This window comes from Equus przewalskii, chromosome X (assembly GCF_037783145.1).
Source record: "Equus przewalskii isolate Varuska chromosome X, EquPr2, whole genome shotgun sequence".
NCBI lineage: Eukaryota > Metazoa > Chordata > Mammalia > Perissodactyla > Equidae > Equus > Equus przewalskii.
Genome location: NC_091863.1, coordinates 19606061 through 19628450, shown reverse-complemented (window position 1 = coordinate 19628450; position 22390 = coordinate 19606061). Strand labels below are relative to the sequence as shown.

Sequence of the window (22390 nt, the reverse complement as noted above, 5' to 3'; positions counted from 1 at the left end):
AGATTCTCTACCCACTAGATGCCAGTAGCGCTCACCCCTCCTCCCAGTTATGACAACCAAAATGTCCCCCCAAAACACCCCAGCTGAGAACCACTGCTCTAGGCTAGCGGCAACTCCTCATCTCCCCGTTCTCCTTCCTACCTTACTGATTACGGAGTGCCGCCTCTTGCTCCCTTCAGTCACTGGAGCATGAGGAGTTTGTGTGTCCTTACTTCCTCCAGTAGAATAGAGGCCTGTGAAAGGCAAGGTCTGTACCTTCTTGTTTCTTTGTGATTTTCTGTTTTTCCAATATGGGTGATTAGAAACTCTGTGCATAATTTTTAATATTAGGTCACTTCTTGTTTCTTTGAGGTCCATAGTTTGATAATTATTTTTGTAGTTCTAATTAGCTAATATTTGTCAGCAACTTGTATCATATTCCATGATTTACTACTATGGCCCTGTCTTATCACTCCTACACTTAGTAAAGACTCTGGCCAGGGTCATTACATGGAATCTAATACACTCTCTCCTGGCCAGTTACCAAAACCATATTTTAAAAAAATTTTATGACTTCTCTCCTTAAGCAACTGGCTTCTGGGGTAGAAAAAGTAAAAGCAAGCATGTTCTTAAATATGCTGCTTAAAATACCAGATTGCCAAAGGAGACAGACCCCAAGATTTGCCATTCCAGGGGCCAAAATAGTTATAAAACCATGAACCTATCAGCGTCTGATCAGTAACGTTGTGGTTTTCCCCTTGGGAGAAACCCCTTGTGGAGAATGATAAGCTAGAAGCAAAGATAATTAGCAACTGGTAGAACAATCCTACACAAAGGGTGCTGATTAAACTGGAGCAGTGTCCACCTGCAAGAAGACATCTATCCACTGGTATATGCACAAATGCACGTCAACATTTTAATCAATATTTTGGAGAAGATAAAAGAAGGAAAGCTAATTACAGCATCAGATTTGTAGAAGCCAAAAGGCTGGGTGCACAACAGAATCAGGATCCAAAATATCCACAATGGGACAGCTATGGGCTGAGCACAAGCAAGGGGAGATTTCACAGGGTTCACTGAAAGGTCTGTTGTAGAGTGCTGGTTGGACCCCAATACCCAGTCTACTCTTTCTCTTTAGTAACAGAAGATGCTATTATCTCCATGTGACTAACTTCTGGCCCATGAAAGGTAAGCAGGAGTGTTAGGTGGGACTTCTGGGAAGGCTACTCAAAGAACCGACATGGCTGGGAGGTGCATTCTTTGACCCTTCAGCCTTTTCTCTGCCTTGTAGCCTGTGATGGCTTGAAGAAGCTTGCGCAGTCACCTTAGACCACGCTGTGACCTTGAGGGGAGAAACCTGGCACTGCTGATGATGGAGAAGGGCAAGAGGAGCCTAGGCACCTGATGACACTGTGGAGCCACCAGAGCAATCCTGGACAGCCCACATTTGGATTTCTGTCACGTGATAAAAAATTAATGTTTCTTAGGTAATGAATTAAATGTCTGTTTAAGCTACTGTTACTTTTGGTTTCCATTTCCCTTAGCTCAGTACAATTCCTATCTGCTACAGGTTGAATTGTGTCCCTAAAAAGATATAAAAGTCCTAACCCCTAGTACCTGTGAATGTGGCCTTACTTGAAAACAGGGTCTTGGTAGAGAAAATGAAGTTAGGGTGAGGTCATAGTGGATTAGGGTGGGCCCTAATCTGACTGGTGTCCTTATAAGAAGAAGAAAAGAGACAGAGACACTGGTAGAAGATGGCCATGTGACTATGAAAGCAGAGACACAGTGACGCATCTATAGGCCAAGGAACACCAAGGATTACCAGAATCTAGAAGAGGCAAGGAAGGATTCTGCCCTACAGATTTCAGAGGGAGAATGTCCTGCTGACGCCTGGATTTCAGACTTCTGGCTAGCTTCCAGAACAGTGAAACAATAAATTTCTGTGGTTTTAAGCCATCCAGTTTGTGGTACTTCGTTACAGCAGCCCTAGGGAAACTAACACACTACTAATGGAGTCTTACACTTAGGTCTAAATAAACCACTTGGGTCTCAGAAACCGGATAAGGCAAGGCTTAGAAGTTACATGTGCAAAAAAATTATGTGTTTTAATATACAGAACGCTCAAAACGAATCAACACTGTGAATATGGATGCCAAGAAAGTTAATGCGACCTTAAACAGACTTCACAGAAATTTACTATAACCTAGAAAAGTTGGCAGCGGCAGGTTTATTCCGCTCGGTAGTAGCGCTAGTGAGGGCACCTGAAGTGCCTCATGCAGTTTTGGGCTCCTTACTTTATCGGGACAAAAACTCTGGAGTAGGATCCTTATCCTGAAAGCAGAGTAATAGAAAAATGGTTAAAGACCTAGGAATATTGGGCCTAGCAGGGGAAGGCTAATGAAAATAGCTACTTTCAAATATCTAAAAGGCTCTCATAAAACAGGCAGAGAGGAGGTGCTGAATAAATGCTTACTGAAGGTAGGAACAGAGGAAGGCATTAGTTTATTCAGCTGAACTAGGACCAACGAGTGAGCCAAAGAACATAAATTGAGGCCAAATGTAAGACCTATCTAGGTAATGAAAAATAAAATAAACTTTAAAAGTATATTAAAAGAAGCAACCCAAATATCCATGCATGGATGAATGGATAAACACATGGTGGTATATCTATGCAACAGACTATTATTTGACCATAAAAAGGAATGAAGTACTCACACATGCTACCACATGGATGAACCTCAGAAACATTACGCTACGTGAACAAAGCCAGACACAAAAAGTCACACACTGTATGATTCCATTTATATGAAATATCCAGAAGAGGTAAATCCATAGAGGCAGAATGCAGATTAGTGGTTTCCAGGGGCTGGAAGAAGGGGAGGAATGCAGAGCGACTGATTAATGGGTACAGGGTTTTCTTTGGGGGTGACGAAAATGTTTTGGAACTAGATTGAGGTGGTTGCTGGTAGTAAAACTTTGTAATGTACTAAATGCCATTACATTATTCACTTTAAAATGGTTAATCTTCTGTTGTATGAATTTCACCTCAATAAAAAAAAGGATGAAAAAAATATACTGAAAAGGAAGGCTAGCATCTGCTTCATGGTCAGAGAAGCTGTATGTAGCATTTAGCCAACTCTGCCTCAAAAGACAAGCCCATCAAAATCACAATGGAGAGCTCCAAAAGACTCTTCATTGTAAACACTTACAGGCTACTGGAGGGTAAGCACTGACAAGGTACAGATGTTGAAGATTTTCCATCGTAGTTCTAAGGTTCTCTTCCTGCACAACTTATGATTACTTCCTTAAAAGACCACAATTTTCATGTTTTCATCTTATGCAGAAACAAGACACTGTTCCACGTACCTTGGCAATATTCTCACTGTCCCAAACCTACTTATCAAATCAACAATTCCTTCAGCCACAGCCATTTTGAAATTGTAACACACATGATCATAAATTCAGTATTTTCCCTCTCCTTTGAAGGCCAGAGTCCTACATGGTACAAACGTTCCGTTATAAAAAATTTTAATTTTACAACTGAGGATAATGTGAGAAACACTAGAGGTGTCTCAAAGTAGGACCAGAAGTCATTTTACTGCTTTCTTCATAAGTGGCCTTCGAGGAATTTAATAGGGGGGCCGGCCCCGTGGCCGAGCAGTTAGGTTCGCGCACTCTGCTTCACTGGCCCAGGGTTTCACTGGTTCGGGTCCTGGGCCCGGACATGGCACCACTCATCAGGCCATGCTGAGACAGCGTCCCACATGCCACAACTAGAAGGACCCGCAACTAAAAATACACAACTATGTACCAGGGGGCTTTGGGAGAAAAAGGAAAAATAAAATCTTTAAAAAAAAGAAATCTAGTGGAATAAACAATTGAATAAAAGACTCCACCACATGCTCCTGCCCCAGGGGCTTTATAATTTCACAAATTATTTCTATCATGGGCCAAGGAGTCGCATGTAGATGTTTTCTCATCTCCACATCAAGAATGGAAATGTAAGTGAGAAAAAGTTTAACTTGGTTTAAAATCTTAGTTCTATAATAAAAACAAAACAAAACAATCTAACGCTTTACTTTTAGAGAATTACATTATGAACAATTCCCTGTGGGTTTAACTCACAGCCATACAGATTTGGCTACCTTAAGAAGTCAAAACCATGTCGTTAAAATAAAGAGATATTAAAACACTTATTCTCTAACTTGGGTAAATCCTGTCTCTATCACCAGTCTGAAAAAGGGTTCTATTTACCTAGGAACTTATGCATACATCAAAGTTTTCACTCCTGTATTTATTTATACTTCCTATGCAGCAGAGAATATACAGATAATATATTTTTAACAATCAGCAATTTGTATACTGTTAAATTCCCATGAACCTAAAAAAGCTTTACTGATATATATATATATTTTTTAAAAAGGTATCTGAGAAGAAAGACACGTCTAAAACCATGGGAACAAAACAGTCCCAGCTTTCTTTCTCATAACTCTGGCAACATGAGCCAGAGGAAGAGCCAGCTTTCATACCCCAAGTCAATTCTGGAAAGTACTCAAGCCAACTGCAACCCATGACTAAATGAGAGGAGATTTATTATGTGCAGATGAGACTGGCACAGTAAGAGGCATGTGCTTTACCATCAAACTTGAACAATATATTTAAAGCCCTACCAGTCAAGCATTAGGAAAGTCTGGTGCTTTTGTCCAAAGAGACATTTACGAACACCTATTTTTGCCCACAGATAACAATTTTATATAATCTAAGTAATGTTAAACAAAATGTTAGCTTTATAAATAAGGAAATGGCCTCCTGTTCATTGATATGTCCCTAGGCTCTAGCAAAGTGCCTGGGATATAGCAGGTGTTCAATAATTATTAAATGACAGTAATGTATGATTGAGACATAGCAACTCAGAGCTTAAGAACTAAATAAGCATAATCCTGCGAAATAGACACTTTGGAAAACCCTATAGTAATTACAATGATCCTACAGTGGTCCATCGCACCACTGATTTTGAAACTTCTTTGGAACTGTCTCTGGAAAGATGCAGAGTTCTCCTCTTACTAGGACAGCCTGGGAACCCCATAAATAGAATTAAAAAATTCCCCACCCATCACTAGCAACTCAAAATGGACTACAGAAGAGTGGGCTCAGTCCCACTGTCGAAGCCCCTGTAAGGAATGGCTAAGGGCATTATCATCAACCAGGATGCTCTGAACCTCCAGAAGTCATGTTCTGAGCAGCAATATGACCTGAGGAGCTAAGCTATGAAAGCTTACCTTGGTAAATGACTGCCTAAAATGCCACCGTTTTGAGGACAAGGATATGAAGGCAAAAAATGTACTTCAAAATGCCTGTATTGGTTCACTCATTTAAGAAAGGATAATAAATGATAAAAAATAACCTGATGTATTAAACCACTACCAGTAACATCATCAACATTTACTGGAAGGTTACTGATCTACTAGCTATACACTTTCCTTTTACTTTCTTTCACCAAGAATGGGACTAACTGGCTGACTTTCTAAGAAGTAATTAAATTTTCATTGAACCTGATCGATGAGCTAGATGTTTAAAAAGTCTCAAAGGCAGCATTAGTTCATGAAGCAAGGTGATTCCCCTGGAGTCTACAACTGGATTGATGAGTCAAACTAAATATATATACTTTTGTTCTCTTTCTGCACCTGCTGATGCAAGTTTTGGGATAAGACTGATGTAAAAAGAATTTACTATGACATCTAATTCTCACGATGTATTCTATATTTTTTAAAAATTCTACATTCGGGTAGCTGGCCCAGTGGCCAAGTGGTTAAGTTCGTGCGCTCAGCTTTGGCGGCCCAGGGTTTCACTGGTTCGGATCCTGGGCGCGGACATGGCACCGCTCATTAGGCCATGCTGAGGTGGCATCCCACATGCCACAACTAGAAGGACCCACAACTAAAATATACAACTATGTACTTGGGGGATTTGGGGAGGAAAAAAAAAAAAGATCGGCAACAGTTGTTAGCTCAGGTGCCAATCTAAAAAAAAAGAAAGCTACATTCTACTTTGGTAATTATCAAAGATATACAAAATAAGGCAATGGACATTTTATACTTATCAAATTAGTTAAAAATAAATTAATGATAATGCTCAAATGCTGCAAAGGTGGTGGCAAAACTGGTACATTCATCAAGTATTGGGTACAGTTTTAAGTTGGGATAAACCGTTAAGAAAGCAATGTGGCAATATGAATCATGACCATACTGTATCTATGCACTTTGATATGTGATTGTCAGTAAGAATTTATCCTAAGGAAATATTTCAAATAACAAGAAAATAATTTAAGTAGGAAAATATTCATCATAATTTTCTAGTGAAGAGATAGTCAAAGTAACTTACAATGCCCAATGAGAGGAATGGTTAAATTTGTGTTTGAAAGTTTTGGTACTGACAATTAAGTAGCAACATAGACAGGTGCTTGACAAAAGATAAACATGATACAAAAGCATATTTTCATTATGACTGAGACCATGTAAAAAATACATATGGATATGCAAGAACAAGGAAACATAAAATGGTGATAGCCATTGAGAGTTCCTGACTTCTTGCTAAATTTTGTGAAATGATACATTATCTTAAAATTAAAAGAAATAGCCATTAAAACTTTAAAATATTTTCCTAAAACTAGCCTGTGTATCAACCCTTTTCAGTGAAAAGATTTGAAGTCAAAACTTGGTTATAGAACCCTGCCTCTGTGTTAAAAAATAAGTAAGTAAGTAACAGGTTCCCTATTCTCACTCTCTTCTCACCGAAATCCTTACAAATCCTCAGGCCAGATAAATTTGGGAAGCGAGGTACATTACAGCCCTGTATTGGTGAGGGAGACTGAACATTATCATTTTACAAATTCTGAGACAATCTGCAATAAGCATGTTTTAACTTTGGCCAGCCCAGAGTTTGCTAGACGTACTAGATCACAAAACCCCCTTTGTGCGGAAGAACTTCAAACATCCCTTTCCCCACAGTTTGGGAAACGCTGCTTGGGTCGACAGAGGGAGGGCATCTTAATTACCTGTAAGGTGTTTCCAGACTATGTGCTCCCCAGTTGGGAGTCACTAATGATAGTCTGCCTTATCCCTCAGGTGTATGCACTAAGGTAGAGAAAAAGCTTGAGAACTACTGATCTATGGCCGCTACTTAGAAACAATGGAATCCCATACAAATAAAATAAACCCTCTCGGGTACAGGTTTGGGAGGTTTTCTGGCCCTTACAAAAGGGCTTCTGATCTAGTCCAAAGATAACAGCAATTTCTACAAAGGAATGGTATCTCTTCTCTGTAATTATGAAGTGGCAACTAAAGAAATCTGAGTAGCCCATAGGAGAACCAGTCAGTTTCTCTCTCAGATATAAAATATAGTATTGTTCATGACGTGAAGAAATAAAGCATATATCTTTTTGAAGTCTGGCTATCTTTTAAAATATATGCATGTGGTAGTAGGGTGTCTCCACAGGGTAAACACCAAATATCTACTTCCCAGATCTAAGGGATGGCCAAACACAGCCTCCTATCCACTTCTACACAGTTCTTCAGCATTAAGTGACCATTACCTCTGGTCGAAGTACAGCTTTCATGCAGACTTGGCAAAGAGGTCCATTTCGGGAGAACTGAAGGGGAAGGTGCCGAGTTCGATTTCGACATGTTGGCTCCTCACAAATCAACCAGCCCTGGAGAGAAACAAGAGAACATTTCAGTCCTGTCACCACCATCAACAGATACAAATATAAACTCTTTCCTTTATCAAGATTCACTCATTTCATTCAAACCTTCCTTAGAAATTCTGAATAGCTCCTCACCTTTCTTGCCTGACATGTTAATTTGATTTATGCCCCAAACTTACAACTTAGGAGATGAGATCACACGAGATGTTATCCCCTTTTCTTAAAAGAAATACCCCAGCCCACATACATCAAAACTCCCCCTGCAAAACTTACATGATTACACACAGAATGTAAACTGGTGGGTTTTAGGCCATTAGTAAAGACCATAAGCAAAGTAAAAAATATACCACATAGAAATGAATGACCTTCCCAGCAGCTGAGTGACTACTGGCTAGTTACTTAACTGCTGTGATCAGTTTCCTTCTCTGTAAAATGGCCATAATAAGAGTACTTACTTTATAGGGATGTTGTAATGATGTAATACATTTAGAGTGCTTAGAACTATAGTTGGCATAAAAGAAACACTAAATGTAAACAATTCTTTCATTTAAAATTAAAAGATTCTTTTACACATGTTCTCTGGAGGCATAAAACTGCCTGCAATGTTTTCAAGGACAACTTCAACTGACCACTCTTTTCAAGTGGTTTCAAATAACCATTGCCCACTTCTCTGGCCTTTAGAACTCTCTTCTCACTTTCCTTCTCCCTTGACTGCTCTTGTTTGAATTGTCTCATAGAGATGTGATAACAGTATGCCTATTATCTTAAATCAGAATTATGTTTGCTTATGTTTAACAGATAAAACCTATCTGTTAAACAAGGAAGACAAGACTTCACAAAAAGGGGTTGAGTAAAGCTCAGGTGTTCATATGACGGCACCAAGGTTCGTAGGCTTTAGTGCTACATGTATTAGGCACAAGCCTAAGGCAAACTAGGGGGAAGCGCTGGGGTATAAAGGCGAGGAAGGTGAACAAGGTATGTTCCTGTGGTGTTCCCACCTGGGGAGCTGCAAGTAGGGACCCACTGTCTTTGGGTCTTGGAGAAGCGTAACTTCTGAACTGGTCTTGAGTAAGCAGAAGTTTGGTAGGTGGAGAAGGGAGGAAAGACAACTTAGGCAGAGAGAACAACATACGGAAAAGAACGAAGGCCAGAGAGAGCTCTGTGTGATATGATTAACAAAGGGATCAATGACATGTTTGACCCCTATCTCTGTTTCTAGACTGAGCAACATGTTGGTCTTTTCCCCCTGGATAAAGGCAGTATATATGCAAATGTGGCTTAATTACATTAGAGACTTTCATCTGCCACTTATTAACATTGCCACATGGCGTTAATCCAAAGCTGCAGGATATCCCCACTCATTGCTGTGCTGGGTGACCTTATTCCTCAGAACAGGCTCTTCTTGGAAGTAACAACAACCAAATTCAAGGGAAAGCACCAAAAATTAGTTTTTCAAGCTCCATTTATGGCCTTCACACCCAGAGAAAGTGCGTTATAGAACTTTTTTACTAAAAGAAAATATGCTACCTTTAAAGAACAGAAAATCCATCTAGTCAATACATTCACAGTAAGCTTTATTCCTACCTTCAGTCAATAGGCCGAACTATTTTAATATTTAATTTAAACTCTTTAAGTAGAGGGTCTCAAGGAGTCCTTATGAAACCTTTAATATAAGCCCAGAATTATATGAAATATTGTGGGGAAGAGGCAAAGAGTTCCCAGGTACAGAGTTTCAGGACATTATAATCTAAAGAGGAAAGCAAGGTCCACACACGGTACCAAGTACAACCGTTAAACAGCACAGAGGAGGGATGGAGTCGTGTGGATCCTATCTATCTGAGACAAACTACTACTACCACAGCAAAAGACCAGGAACTAGAAGAAAGAATCAGTGGTTCTGAATCACAGGCCACTGCTTGGTCCAATTCCTAGGGCCTATTACCACATGTCCTGGATTTCAGGACACATATTTATTCACATTTTAATATTTCTGAAACTCAGATGCATTTACAATTGACAAGTACATTTAATGACGAATTTATGTTTCCTTCAAAAAAGCTATTAAGTCAAGAGTGCAGCTCACAATCGATGGCTCCTCAGAATTAAAGAAACAAGATACTTTGGTTTGGTCTGTTCTAGGCCTGGGGGATACAAAGGGGGATAGTGGAGTTGACAGCAGCAACAGATATTAAATTTTAAATGTAGCCTACAAACATTAAAGGTGAGACTAGCTGTTTCTGGAAGTACCCATTTAGGCATATTAATAAAGGAAGCAGAATTCAAGCAAACCAAGTACGAGAAAAGCAGGACTGGACTACTCCTTTATCATTCATTTGGGTTTTACATTTGCTATCTGAGGCTTTACCCACTTTGGAATATGTATCACTTAACACTGCCAACCATAGTTGTAATTCATTCAATTCTAAACAAAATTTTAAAAAAGCAAGCAGACAGGTAACAACTATCACATTTTGAGATAATAAATTACTAAGTACCAGAAATCAGCCTGAGAGTTAAAATTATTTTTTAATTTTTAAAATACAATGTTCAAAAAGCTAAAGTTCTTTTGAGATGTTTTTAAACTTGATTCCATCAATTTCCTACAACTTCATGATTCACTAGGTGAGCTGCAAACCAAGGAGATGCTAAATTGTCACCTCACCTGTTTCTAAAGCAAACAGCTAGCTCTATCTCTGACAGAGTTACTAACTAAATGTCCTTTCAAATCATATAGAAAACAGATAATATAATTTGTCTAGACTTCCTACCAGTTATAATTAACATTAAAGAGGTCTTTTCTTCTTTGTCACCTCTCTATTCAGTACTTATTTGGGTTTGTTTGTACTTACTATCTGTTAATCTCCCTTTACAAATGACAACAATAACTAGTGCTATTATGCATGGAAATTAAACATGCTGATAACTGTGTGAAGGGAACTGGGGCTGAAAAAAAATATTAGAAGCCTGTAACTCTTTATGCCTCTTGTTTCATTTTGATAATTAAGCTTTTGGTCATGATGTATTTTAAACAAAACTCTTCTATGGGGGAAACAGGCCCTAATCATACTCAATATATGCTTTGCTTCCATTCAATTTTGTCAAGTACATTTTGGTTAACCCTTTGTTCCCCCAACAGATACTGACTGTGCTAAATCTACCTTTCAAGGAACATTTGTGTCGTTAAAAATAAATATGCCAGGTCTTTGAAAATATTGCATGATGGGACAAATCTTACAAGATCATAGTGAATTTTGCTTCTCATGGGTGATAAAAGCAAAGCAAATGAAAATACTATCACTGTATAAATTCACTTTGAATTATCACTCATAAGGACAAAACTAAACTTATTTTCATTTCCCATGTTGGACAATAATGTACAGCCCAAAGCAACATTGCTAACTCAATGAAAAACAAAAAACTTAATAAAGTGTAGTTCTTTGAAGTCCAACCTATAAAAAGGTTTGGGTTCTAGGATGTCTGCCATCCAAATATGTCATTTTACTATGCAAGACCACGTGTAAATGTCAAATTGTCATAACCAACAGGAATAAGGTCATTAAGTTTTCAGATGGCTACCTTAACCATGTTTATAAGTAGAGGGTTCAAAAGAGGTGAAGCCAACCTGTCCAATAGCAAAATAAACCTTTACCAAAACATGCAAAGATCTATCATCTGTTGCTTTAGTCTCAGCATCACTAATTCCTTGAAATCATTGTGTACGAAACTGTCAAATGCTGATTGGTTCTGATTGCTAAATTATATTTCTGAGGCCTCAACTAAAATGGTTTCTGTCTGCACATGCTAAAAAGGAATCGATTTCCACTTGTAACTGAGGCGTTCCTGGTAGTTGCACCTTAAACACAAACTGTTATTCATTTGTGTACATTTGTATTTTTAGAAGGATGCACACAGAAATCATCTAGACCTGGAAATGTGGTGCATAGGAGACACTTGAAAACGTCTTTTGAATAAACAAATGAATAGAAGCAATAAAATAAAAACACATAGGGGCAAGTTTATGGAAAATAATATGGAAGGGGTCTAAAATTCACAGGAGACAAAAAAATTCACAGTAGTTCTCATACTCTTGAATCAAATACATGGGTCCTTCTCCTCCCATTTCTAGTTAGTCACCAAGTCCGTCTACTGGCCTTATAGTCCCATCCTCACCATCCTCACCCAAGCCCATACCTCAAAGCTGATCTCCTGCAATAGCCTCCTACCTGGTTTCCCCAACTCCATTCTCTCCCACATCTAATGCAAAGACTTGCCAAGTGTAGTTCCCAAGGCCTCTCCCCTCCCATCCTCTAATTGTATACCTTCCATAGAGGGTTAGGAATACACGCTTTGGTCTGGCTTTCAAATCTTGTACAGCCTCATCCCGTTCCTCCTTTTTCATCATTCTCTTACACAAACTCTTCACTCCAGAGGATTGGTTTCCTCACTGTCCTCACCACATTTTGCCTATTGCCACCTCGTCTTTGCTCATGCTATAGAATCTCTGCCTAAAGTGTCCATTCCTTGAGCATCACTTCCATTCCTCTACTGTGAAATTTTCCCAACCCCTAGGGACTTCTCCAACTATCTCAGCTGCCTCTGAGCACACAGTGCTTTGCACTGTCCCTGAATCATCTTATTTTACCTCCTTAACTGGATGGGCAGGCCCCAGGGGAGTGACCCACTTTGGACTTGGTAGCATCCTCCCCAGTCTCTAGCACAAAGGTTCACATTCAATGAAGAATACAGAATTGAGGTTATGAAAAATGGCACTTGGGTGTGGTTTCTCCCCACCCATTCATTAATGGCTAATTTTTCATAAGTCACTGAATTCTCTGAGCCTCAGTTTCCGCATCTAGGAAACAAGAGGTAATAATATTTATCGTATTAGAGCTGTTCAGAGACTCAAATAAGAAAGCCTCCAACAATGTTCAGTAAATGTAAAATATTATTATCCTACATATGCCTCCAGCACTGGGGAACATCAGTGCTGGGCTACAGCTGACAATGCACTATTCTAGCCAGGAAAGGGCCTGATCAGTTTCCACCTGGTGTTATCCCAACATGGAGAACTACAATGATGGATACCAGGTAAGATTAGGCGGAGCTGCCTCTCAATTTGATTGCAAAATAATACAACTATGTAGTCGAAGTAAGTGAAATTTCTATGTTCTTCCTGATAAAACCAGACTGGCTTTGAAGCTATAGATGGCAGAATAGCTGGTGAGGGAAGAGGGGGTGGTCTTCATTTTATTTTGGGATTCATAGAGATTTTCAAGAGACAACACAACACTGTGCTGCAGTGACGTACGATTTAGTTTAAATTGTAATGGCTCTCCAGGCGTGCACTGAGAGGGTAACAGGGTGAGGTCTGCCACCATACGTGCTCTTACAGAGTTCATCATATCATTACTATTTTTCTATAATGACTGTTAACTGCTCCTCTCCCCAAACTATATGCACTTTGAAAATACCAGACGCTCTTTTCACCCAAAACCATTTATAAATGTTCTGGGGTTCCCTTACAGTCACATTTTTCTGTCACAGAATTATCCCCAGTGTAAAATGGGTTTTCTTATAGATAGTGCACAGTATGGGCCCACAGCTGCCTTTGAAGAATGACATGTTGTGATTTGGGATTTCCAGAAATATCAAAAAACAAATTGCTTTCTGACCCACATTTGCACCCAAAACTGGGAGAAAATTTTCCTAAGATCTCCAGGGGAAGTTTTAACAGGAACATAATTTTGCTTTTAAAGTTAAATCTTCTATACTGCACCATGCTGGCATGTCAAAGAGTGATTATTAAGTCTCAGAGAGGTGCCAGGGTAGGAGATGAAAGAGCAAACCACGAAAAATACATATATAAACTAACTATTCACCAAAGTTAATACAAAAATATTTTTAACAAAATTATCAAAACAGAAGTGGAAAGTGCCTCGTCGGTCAATATAAGAATTTTAAATATTATTAAAATTGATTTTTAAAGCAAGACATCTCTCTAAATGAACAGTCACATGTGATTTCATCCAAGTTATTTGAAACTTATTGATCTTATCATTTGTGCAAGGACCAGACTCTGCCATCAGTTTGCTGAAAAGGATAATGGAGCACTCCCAAACTGTTATGATAGGTTAGATGCAAGCAGTGGTCCTCATTTAAACACACAGAATAGCACTACGAGTGGACAAATTCCAACCTCAGCAATTGTATATTACATGATAAATTAGCAAATTGTTCTGCTTTGCCTCACATCAAATCCAATACCATAGCCTTGTTATTTTAATTTGCAATCAGAGGTTGAACATCAGAAGATGTACCTGAGGTACATTAAAACGCCCCATGCAAGCCATCTTCTCCTGCTATACTGTGAGCAGAGAAAGCCAACAATTACCAGCAATTTCATTTTACCACTGTAGGACAATACTAGAACAGTTAAAATTGTCTCCATGCAAGCAACTGGGGAAAATATACTTAGAATGATTTTATATGGAAAATTGCATTTGAGGGTAAAAAAGTTCAATGGAGGACATGTATCCTTCTGTATGGGCAGCTGAAATCTCTCTTAGTATATTCAAGCCTATTCTATAAAATACTCTCCCTATTCATCCAACTCAAAAGCAAGCTACATTCTTAGGCTATAATAGGTCACAACTAAGTACACAGTACCTTGCTTCAGGAATAATTTTGCTTTGTCTGTCAACTGTCAACAAAGCACAAAGAGCTCATGCAAGCCATCCATGTACTGTGGATGTTAGAGATCTAACAAAATACAAATAGTAAGAATACAAGATTTCCAAGTCGCCCTGCTTTCACTTTATATGAGAAACTGAAAGCATTTTCCTCTCCACATTCCATTAATCTCCATTGTATTACAAGTCTTTTCATAAAAGACTTTTTTTCCCTATGTGAAGCTACAAGTGACTTGGGGATGTAATATTCCAACCGCGATGAATGTCCAACTTCCCAACACGAATGGGTACAAATGGATGTGTCAGTTGAGGCATATAGTCATTTCAACAAGGAAAAGGAAGAAAGAATCAAATGGGATGAGATGGTAAAATGGCTACTCTGGTGCTTACATTAATATTTTAGTGACGAAGCCTCTAAGAATTGTGCACTACTTCCACCACAGCTCTGGCCTCTCAAGTCTTCACTCTTGAAAAAACATCACATTAAGTACATACACATACTAACAAACTTTCAAACGTAAACCCAAGGCCTAGTTTCATCAGTATGTACACAGAAAAAAAGACTGGAAGGAAATACTCAAAAATGCTATGCTGCTTATCTCTAGGTAGCTTCTGTTTCTGTATTTTCTAAACTTTCTACGACAAGGGTGTATTGTTTTTATAAGCACAAAACTGTTATTAATGAGGGGAAGAGAGAGTTTTGCCGGGAGAGTTCAATATAATCAAATCACTAATACATTGAAAAATATTTTGAGCTATATCATGTGTTTGGTTGTTGCCAAGATGAATTTTCAGGGAACGTGCTTATGGGAAAAAGTCTCATGAAAAAAAAGTTTTTCTTTAAAAATTTTTTTTTACTATTCAGAAATTTTAAAAACAGGTCAATTTAAACACATAAGCAGTTCCCAAGTAGACAGTGGCTGGGCATGTATTAGCAGTACTAGAATCATTTATTAAATTAGGCCACTCACTAAAATGTACACAGCCTTTTATGGAATGTGATTTGAATACTTTATGACGTTGGATCTCTGAAGGTAGGTAATAAAACAGTTTTAAAGAGAGGTGCTTTGTTCCTCATGCCCCATCCCCTGCCTTTATTCAGTATACACAAGGATCAGCTCACATGTCCAGGGTAGAAATCAAATTAAAAAAATCAATCAGTAGGACATACCTAGAAGCTTATTACTAGCAGAGGTTTTTTTCTTTGCTTAAGTCTAGCTAAAAGTAATTTTTCTTGTTTGTTTGTTTACAGGCTAGTTATTTATTGGTATGGTTTAATGTGATATGCCTTTGGATACCAAACAACAAATGCTAAAACTGAACTATCTATGCAATTGCCTCAAAGGGCATCTTAAAATCAGAATGGAGTTCAAACCATCACCAGGCAATGTTTGTTCATTTAACTTTAATTATTTTCTCCTTGAGAATGGTACTAATGAAACTGAATATCTTTCATGGTTTCGAAGGGCTGTTTGAATAGTCTGTAAACAGAACTAAGGGTAGACAAGAGATCTGGCTGAGCCAGGGGGTTGCTAGGTGATGTAGAATGTAAACCCACAAACTTGTTAAGGTTTGCTTTGCTTTCATGCCACTTTCACACACACTCAAAAGTTTTGAGAATTGATTTTTCAGGTGGCCATTAAAAAAAGAAGAGGACTCCCCTCTGAAATTCACTCCCCCCAGATGCTCTGCCAGATCCAGAAGAGACAAAATCCATCTGACCTTTGGCTGTAACCTGGGAAACTCTTGGTTTTATATAAATGTAGGATCATAGATCTTATGAATACCCATAATTTAAGAAACAAATTCACAAAGGTGGATTTTTGAATTTCAAAAAGACATTTCTAATCATTTATTCAACTTTGAATAAAATTAAGATTTCCTTCCAGAAAAAAAAAAAAATGTGTTCACAGCTTAGAGATTTAGGGCACAAAACCCTAAACCCCATGGCAAATAACTTAACACAGATTATCATCGTGACAAACCTTTTGGTTTAGCCACTCCGTCTCTCTTTTGGCCTACACCAAGTCTGACGGCCCGTGAGACTTCTCCCTTCCGCCCCCTCCCCCAAGCTCCTTTTTAAGTAGCTGATCAGAGATTGTCCAGTAAGAGTACTTTATTAGATCATCAGCCAGAGGGGTTCACAAGTACTGAGAGCAATGGGCTCAAATGCGGCACATCAGTTTTAATAGACCAGGGGCTACTAGTAAACTGCAGATACTGCTGAGAACTTTCCAGGCACTGAACTCTTGAAAAAGCACCGTCTCTCCAGCTTAAATGCAGCTGCCTCTTTCAATGCCGCAAATGGGTAAATTTGACAAAAAAGCCACCATTAAGACTACATGAAAGGCTCAAGACAACATCCTTTCAATGCTTTGTACTTCAGTAATCAGATGTACTTACTCACCCCCTCCCCCAAACCCGATCAAGAACTATTTCTGAATGGTAGGAAATAATTCCACTTTGTACATCTTTTAGTTAATCAAGACTTTCTATTCAGCAATTTGACCTTTTGTTCAAAACAGGATTATCAGTTTTTTCGCCAGTTACCAAGGGCGACTCGCATGGTGAACATAATTGCAATAATTTGCAAAACACCATGGCAACCCACATTACAACTAGGTAAATACTGGGCTTTTGTGCTACATTGTTATTTTCAGAGATGCCGAAGTCAAAGAACGAATGACAAATGAACACAAAATTTATATTTGCTTTGTCTCAAAAGAGAAGAAAATTGATAACAAGAATTGGGGGGAAACCGACTACAGCTGTAATTTCTAACTTGATTAATTAGGATGGTAACAGTCCTTAACAGTATATTCAACAAACAGCCCTGACTTCGTCTCTCCACCCACCTCTCTCTATACCACTACCACTATCCCCCCACCCCAGACAAATTTTTTCAGCTTGGAGAACAAACATCCCCCATTTGCTCTTTTCTTCAACTTAATGGAATCCTTAATTGCAGAATATTGTTCTCCTGCTCTTCACGGCAATGAAAACGGAGAAAAAGGAGGAGAGTGCCAGGGCAGACAGGGAGCTACAGTCATTTTTTGCCTGCCTCTTTTGGACACCCCAGGCCCAATGATGAGACGGCATTTTTCTGGTATCAGCAGCTGTTTCGTAGCAGACAATAAAGTAAAAACTATTTAGCTTTGCAGAAAAGCCACTTCTTTCCTCTTGGCAATACAAGGTAAGTCTACACGCCGAGATGAAGTTTCATAATTTAAATGCCAGAACATAAGATGAGAAAATAATGATGATTAAAAAAAACATACATTTTTCCTGTTAAGAAATTATTAACCGTGGTTCTGTCCATAAAGCTGTTGAAATGCATGTGTTTACTATTTGGGGAAGATGTTCAACATCACCAATGTGCTGAAAACCACTTTATACTCAGAGAGAGCCCAATTCACAAAACAATCTAAAAATATAAACTCAGTGTTCAGAAATTAATACAAAAATCAAAATCGGATTTTTAGTAGTTAACATGGTCTCAAAAATAGTTCTACAATCTTTTCTATAATACGTGTGATGATAAGAGTTATATCAGAATTGTTTTACTCAGGTATGAAACACAGGTTCTATTTTATAGTAAAGGAGCAGTTTTTTCCAAGAGGCACAAATTCTGCTAAATGCCTAGCTTTGGGGAAATTATCAAAATTGACTTTCCCGTGCAAAATGTAATGTTTTGGGATGAGAAAAGAAAAATACACACAGAAAGGGCTTGCAGAAGTTATACTGCGGAGATCTCGAAAACTACGAAGCTCCAGATGCACTCTCAACACAGCCCAGCTTTGCTTGCCTTCACCTGCCTTGTAACAAGGCAGAGCAAAAGGAGCCTCTCAAATGATCTGCATATTGCCTCTAACTTTTGAAAAATCAAATGAATCTGATACTATAATGGGTCCATTCTTATTTTGTCAGGGCTGAAAACTCCCAGACAGATCTCTAAGATTCAGCTTAGAGAAATCACAATATAATATTCTTCAGAATATGCCTCCGAAATTACAGATACTGTGATTTCTCCCGAGGAGTAGAAATCAAAAGAATGTGACACATTAACTCCTTTTCAGTCAGTGACAACCGCTTTACACTTGGAAAATATATTTTATTTTCTGGCTTAGTTCATTCCAAATTTACCATACCTGTATTAAGTGCATTCCTATCAAAAGTCCAAATGTTAAGAGGAAATTTATCCTTTTAATGCCGAATTTGAACAAGGCTTCAGTACTTTTTGATCAGATCGACTTGATGACAGATCATAAAGTGGGCCTAAAGGGGCTGGCCCCGTGGCCGAGTGGTTAAGTTCGCGCGCTCCGCTGCAGGCGGCCCAGTGTTTTGTCGGTTCGAATCCTGGGCGCGGACATGGCACTACTCATCAGACCATGCTGAGGCAGCGTCCCACATGCCACAACTAGAGGAACCCACAACGAAGAATACACAACTATGTACCGGGGGGGCTTTGGGGAGAAAAAGGAAAAAATAAAATCTTTAAAAAAAAAAAAAAAAAAAAAAAATAAAGTGGGCCTAAAATCCCCATGACACTTGAACTTCTTTAAGAAACCCTTATATATAAATGAAATATTTTATAATCTTCTGGAATTTCTTTACTTATAACATTTTACCTAGTGTACTTGTTCCCTTCTGTCCCAAACTTATGTGGCTTCTTCTGTTTTTTTTCTCTCTCTCGTTTTCTGGCCAACTGGATAGGACGCTTCTTGATCCCTATTTGTGAACTGCAATATCCAACCCTCCATAATTCCAACAGATCACCCAAATCTCAAAATCAGGAGTGGCAAATACCTAGCAGGCATGCTGCATTCCATCTCCAACTCTATCCCCACGGTTGATAGAGGACAGAAAGCTAGCACTCAATATGAAACCCACCTGCTATCCCCACCCCAAATCCTTCTTGCTCTAGAATTCTCAACTCTGGCTGCACGTTGGAATCACCAGGGGACTGTTACAACACAGATTGCTGGGTGCCACCCCAGAGTTTCTGATTCAACAGGTCTTGGGGTGGGGCCCGAGATCTCTAACAAGTCCCCAGGTGATACTGCTGCTGCTGGTCTGGGGACCACACTTTGAGAACCATCAGCCTGGGGTACAGAATGGGCACTGGGATTTTAAAAAGCCCCCCAAGCGATTCCAGTGCGCGGCCATGGTTGAGACCCACTGTCCGTATTCTCATTTTCTCTTGTTCAAACAGAACTACTGGTTATTATCTTATGAAGAATGAACTTTATAAACTGAATCGTACTAAAAAACCCTCTCTCTCAACTCTTTCTCCTTCCATATTTACTGTTTCTTTAGATATCGTTGATGTGGTTCTCTCTTTTACTCTGTCCAAGTTCCATGCAGCATTAAAACCAGCAAAGCCTCAAACCTGACTTAATTCTTTTTAAAAAACTGACCAATTTCTATGTTGTTTACATCACGTATGGAGCTTAGTAATATTCTTCCTTTAAACAAAGAACCTTACTCTAACAATAACAATATAATTCTTACAATATGAGGTGTGCTTCATGTAGGAAAACAGAATTTTAAGAGTGCTGTTGAAAATAGTGTCTATGAAAGCAAGCACAATTGCATTTTGGACTTTGATAAGTAATATGAAATAATATATTTGAACCCTAAATTTTAAAGTTGGAAGGTACTTTAGAGCTCTTAGTTTATTCCTTCCTATTCTATCTAAGAAAAATGAGGCCCAGGAAAAAGTAGATTCCTTGTGCACTGTCACAGCAATTAGCTGGAGAACCACTCGGGGCTCTAAACTTCTAGTCTAGTACTCTTTACACGCTACACTTACTCTGCTTAACGCATGAGCCAGTAGTCGTACATGGTTCTTGAGCACTTGAAATGTGGCTAGTCCAAATTGAGATGTGATGCAAGTATAAAATATACAGTGAATTTCAAAGACTTTGTTCAAAAAAGACTATAAAATGTCTTAGTGATATTTTTAATATTTGTTATAGACTGAAATAATATTTTGGATATAATGGGTTAAGTAAAATTTATTATATTACGAATAACTATTTCCCCCCTTGTTTTTAAAAATACAAATGGAAATGTATCATATATAACATTCTAAATCTCGCTTTTGTCACTTAAAAGTAGAGGAAATTAGGGGCTGGCCCCGTGGCCGAGTGGTTAAGTTCGCGCGCTCCGCTGCAGGCGGTCCAGTGTTTCGTTGGTTCGAATCCTGGGCGCAGACATGGCACTGCTCATCAGACCACGCTGAGGCAGCGTCCCACACGCCACAACTAGAAGGACCCACAACGAAGAATATACAACTATGTACCGGGGGGCTTTGGGGAGAAAATGGAAAAAATAAAAAATCTAAAAAAAAAAAAAAAAAAAAAGTAGAGGAAATTATACCCTATCAGTACTTATAGACCTGCAATGTTCTTTTTAATGGCTGCACAGAATTCTATTGTATGATCGTAATAATTCAATGAATCCTCTTCTGATCAACGATTAGGTTGTTTTTGGTTTCTAACTACAACCAATAATGCTACGAGGAATGACCTTGTACGTACAAGTACCTTTGACAACACCTACAAGTACCATACAAGGAAAGATATCCAAATTAGAATTGTTGAATCAAATGGTATATTCATTTAAAATTTTGAAAGATGTCACCAAATTGTGATCCAAAGAGGTCATACCAGTTTTCACAGCCACCAACAGTGTATGTGAGTACTCCTTTCCCCACACCCCTGCCTACATTACCTATTATCTAACTTTGAGATCTTTGTTATTCTGATAGGTGAAAAATGGTATTCATTTGGACTTACAGAGTGAGCTTGAACATCTTTACCTATGTTTATAAGCCATTTACATTTCTTTCTCTATGAATTGCTTGTTCCTGTCCTTTACTCATTTTTTCCACTAGGTTGTGGATCTTCTTCTCCTTGATTTGCAAGAACGCTTTGTATGTTAAAGAAATTAGCGCTTTATCTGTTACATGGGTTGCAAATATTTTCCCCAGTTCATCATTTCTCTTTTGACTTTATGGTGTGCGTGTGTATATACATAAAATTTTTGCTCTAAAGAAATTTTTATTTTTTAATTTGTAACCAAATTTATCAATATTTTCCCTTTTTGGATTCTGAATTTTGTGTTGTTTCAAAAAGTCTCCCCAACTCCAAGATTATTAAAAATACCTATTACTTTTATAGTTTCATTTTCTAAGTTTAAGTTTCTGACCCATCTGGAACTTGTTTTAGTATAGGGAGCAAGGAAGAAATTCAATTGTATTTTTTTTCCCAGACGACTATTCCCTACTGATAGGAACTACCCCTTTATATAATAGTAAATGCAACTCTTAGCTCTATTTCTGGACTTTCTATATTGGCTCCATTAAAATCAGGAGAGTACCAAAATATTTTAATTACCCTAAATTCCTAAAAATTTTAATAACCAATAGGTCATCTTCTTTGTGGAAATATTCCTGTGAATTTTTTAAAAATTGAGGAAGCTTTAAAGTTCTGAGTAAATTTAGAAGAGAACAATCCTAAAATGTTCAACTATCCTAGCTAAGAATAGTATACACTTTTCTATTTACTTAAGTCTTCTTTTAAGTCCTTCAATAGTACTTTTTTTAAAGATTTAATTTTTAATTTTTCCTTCTTCTCCCCAAAGCCCCCCAGTAAACAGTTGTATATTTTAGTTGTGGGTCCTTTTAGTTGTGGCATGTGGGATGCCGCCTCACCATGGCTTGATGAGCAGTGCTAGGTCCACACCATAGGATCTGACCTGGCAAAACTCTGGGCCACTGCAGCAGAGTGTGGAAACCCAACTACCCAGCCACAGGGCTGGCCCACTTTAGTAGTATTTTAAAGTTTTCTTCATATATATATCCAGTACATTTCTTATTAAGTTTATTCCTAGGTATTTAATCTTTTTAGTCATTAATGCAAACAGTATTTAGTTCTTTCATTATATTTTCTAACTGGTTGTTGGTGGTGTAGATCAAAGCTATTGATTTTTTAATATTAATTTTGTAACTAGT

The 22390-nt window shown here is 38.3% G+C and overlaps 1 protein-coding gene across 16 annotated transcripts in view; it reads right to left on the bottom strand.

Moving 5' to 3' along the window:
• POLA1 (DNA polymerase alpha 1, catalytic subunit) overlaps positions 1-22390 on the bottom strand; it is a 286388-nt gene that overhangs the window by 93463 nt on the left and 170535 nt on the right. For all 16 annotated transcript variants that reach the window (XM_070606249.1, XM_070606248.1, XM_070606253.1 and 13 more), the window contains one exon: positions 7574-7690. In XM_070606249.1, the coding sequence (XP_070462350.1) occupies positions 7574-7690 (117 nt within the window). The remainder of the gene's footprint in view (positions 1-7573; positions 7691-22390) is intronic.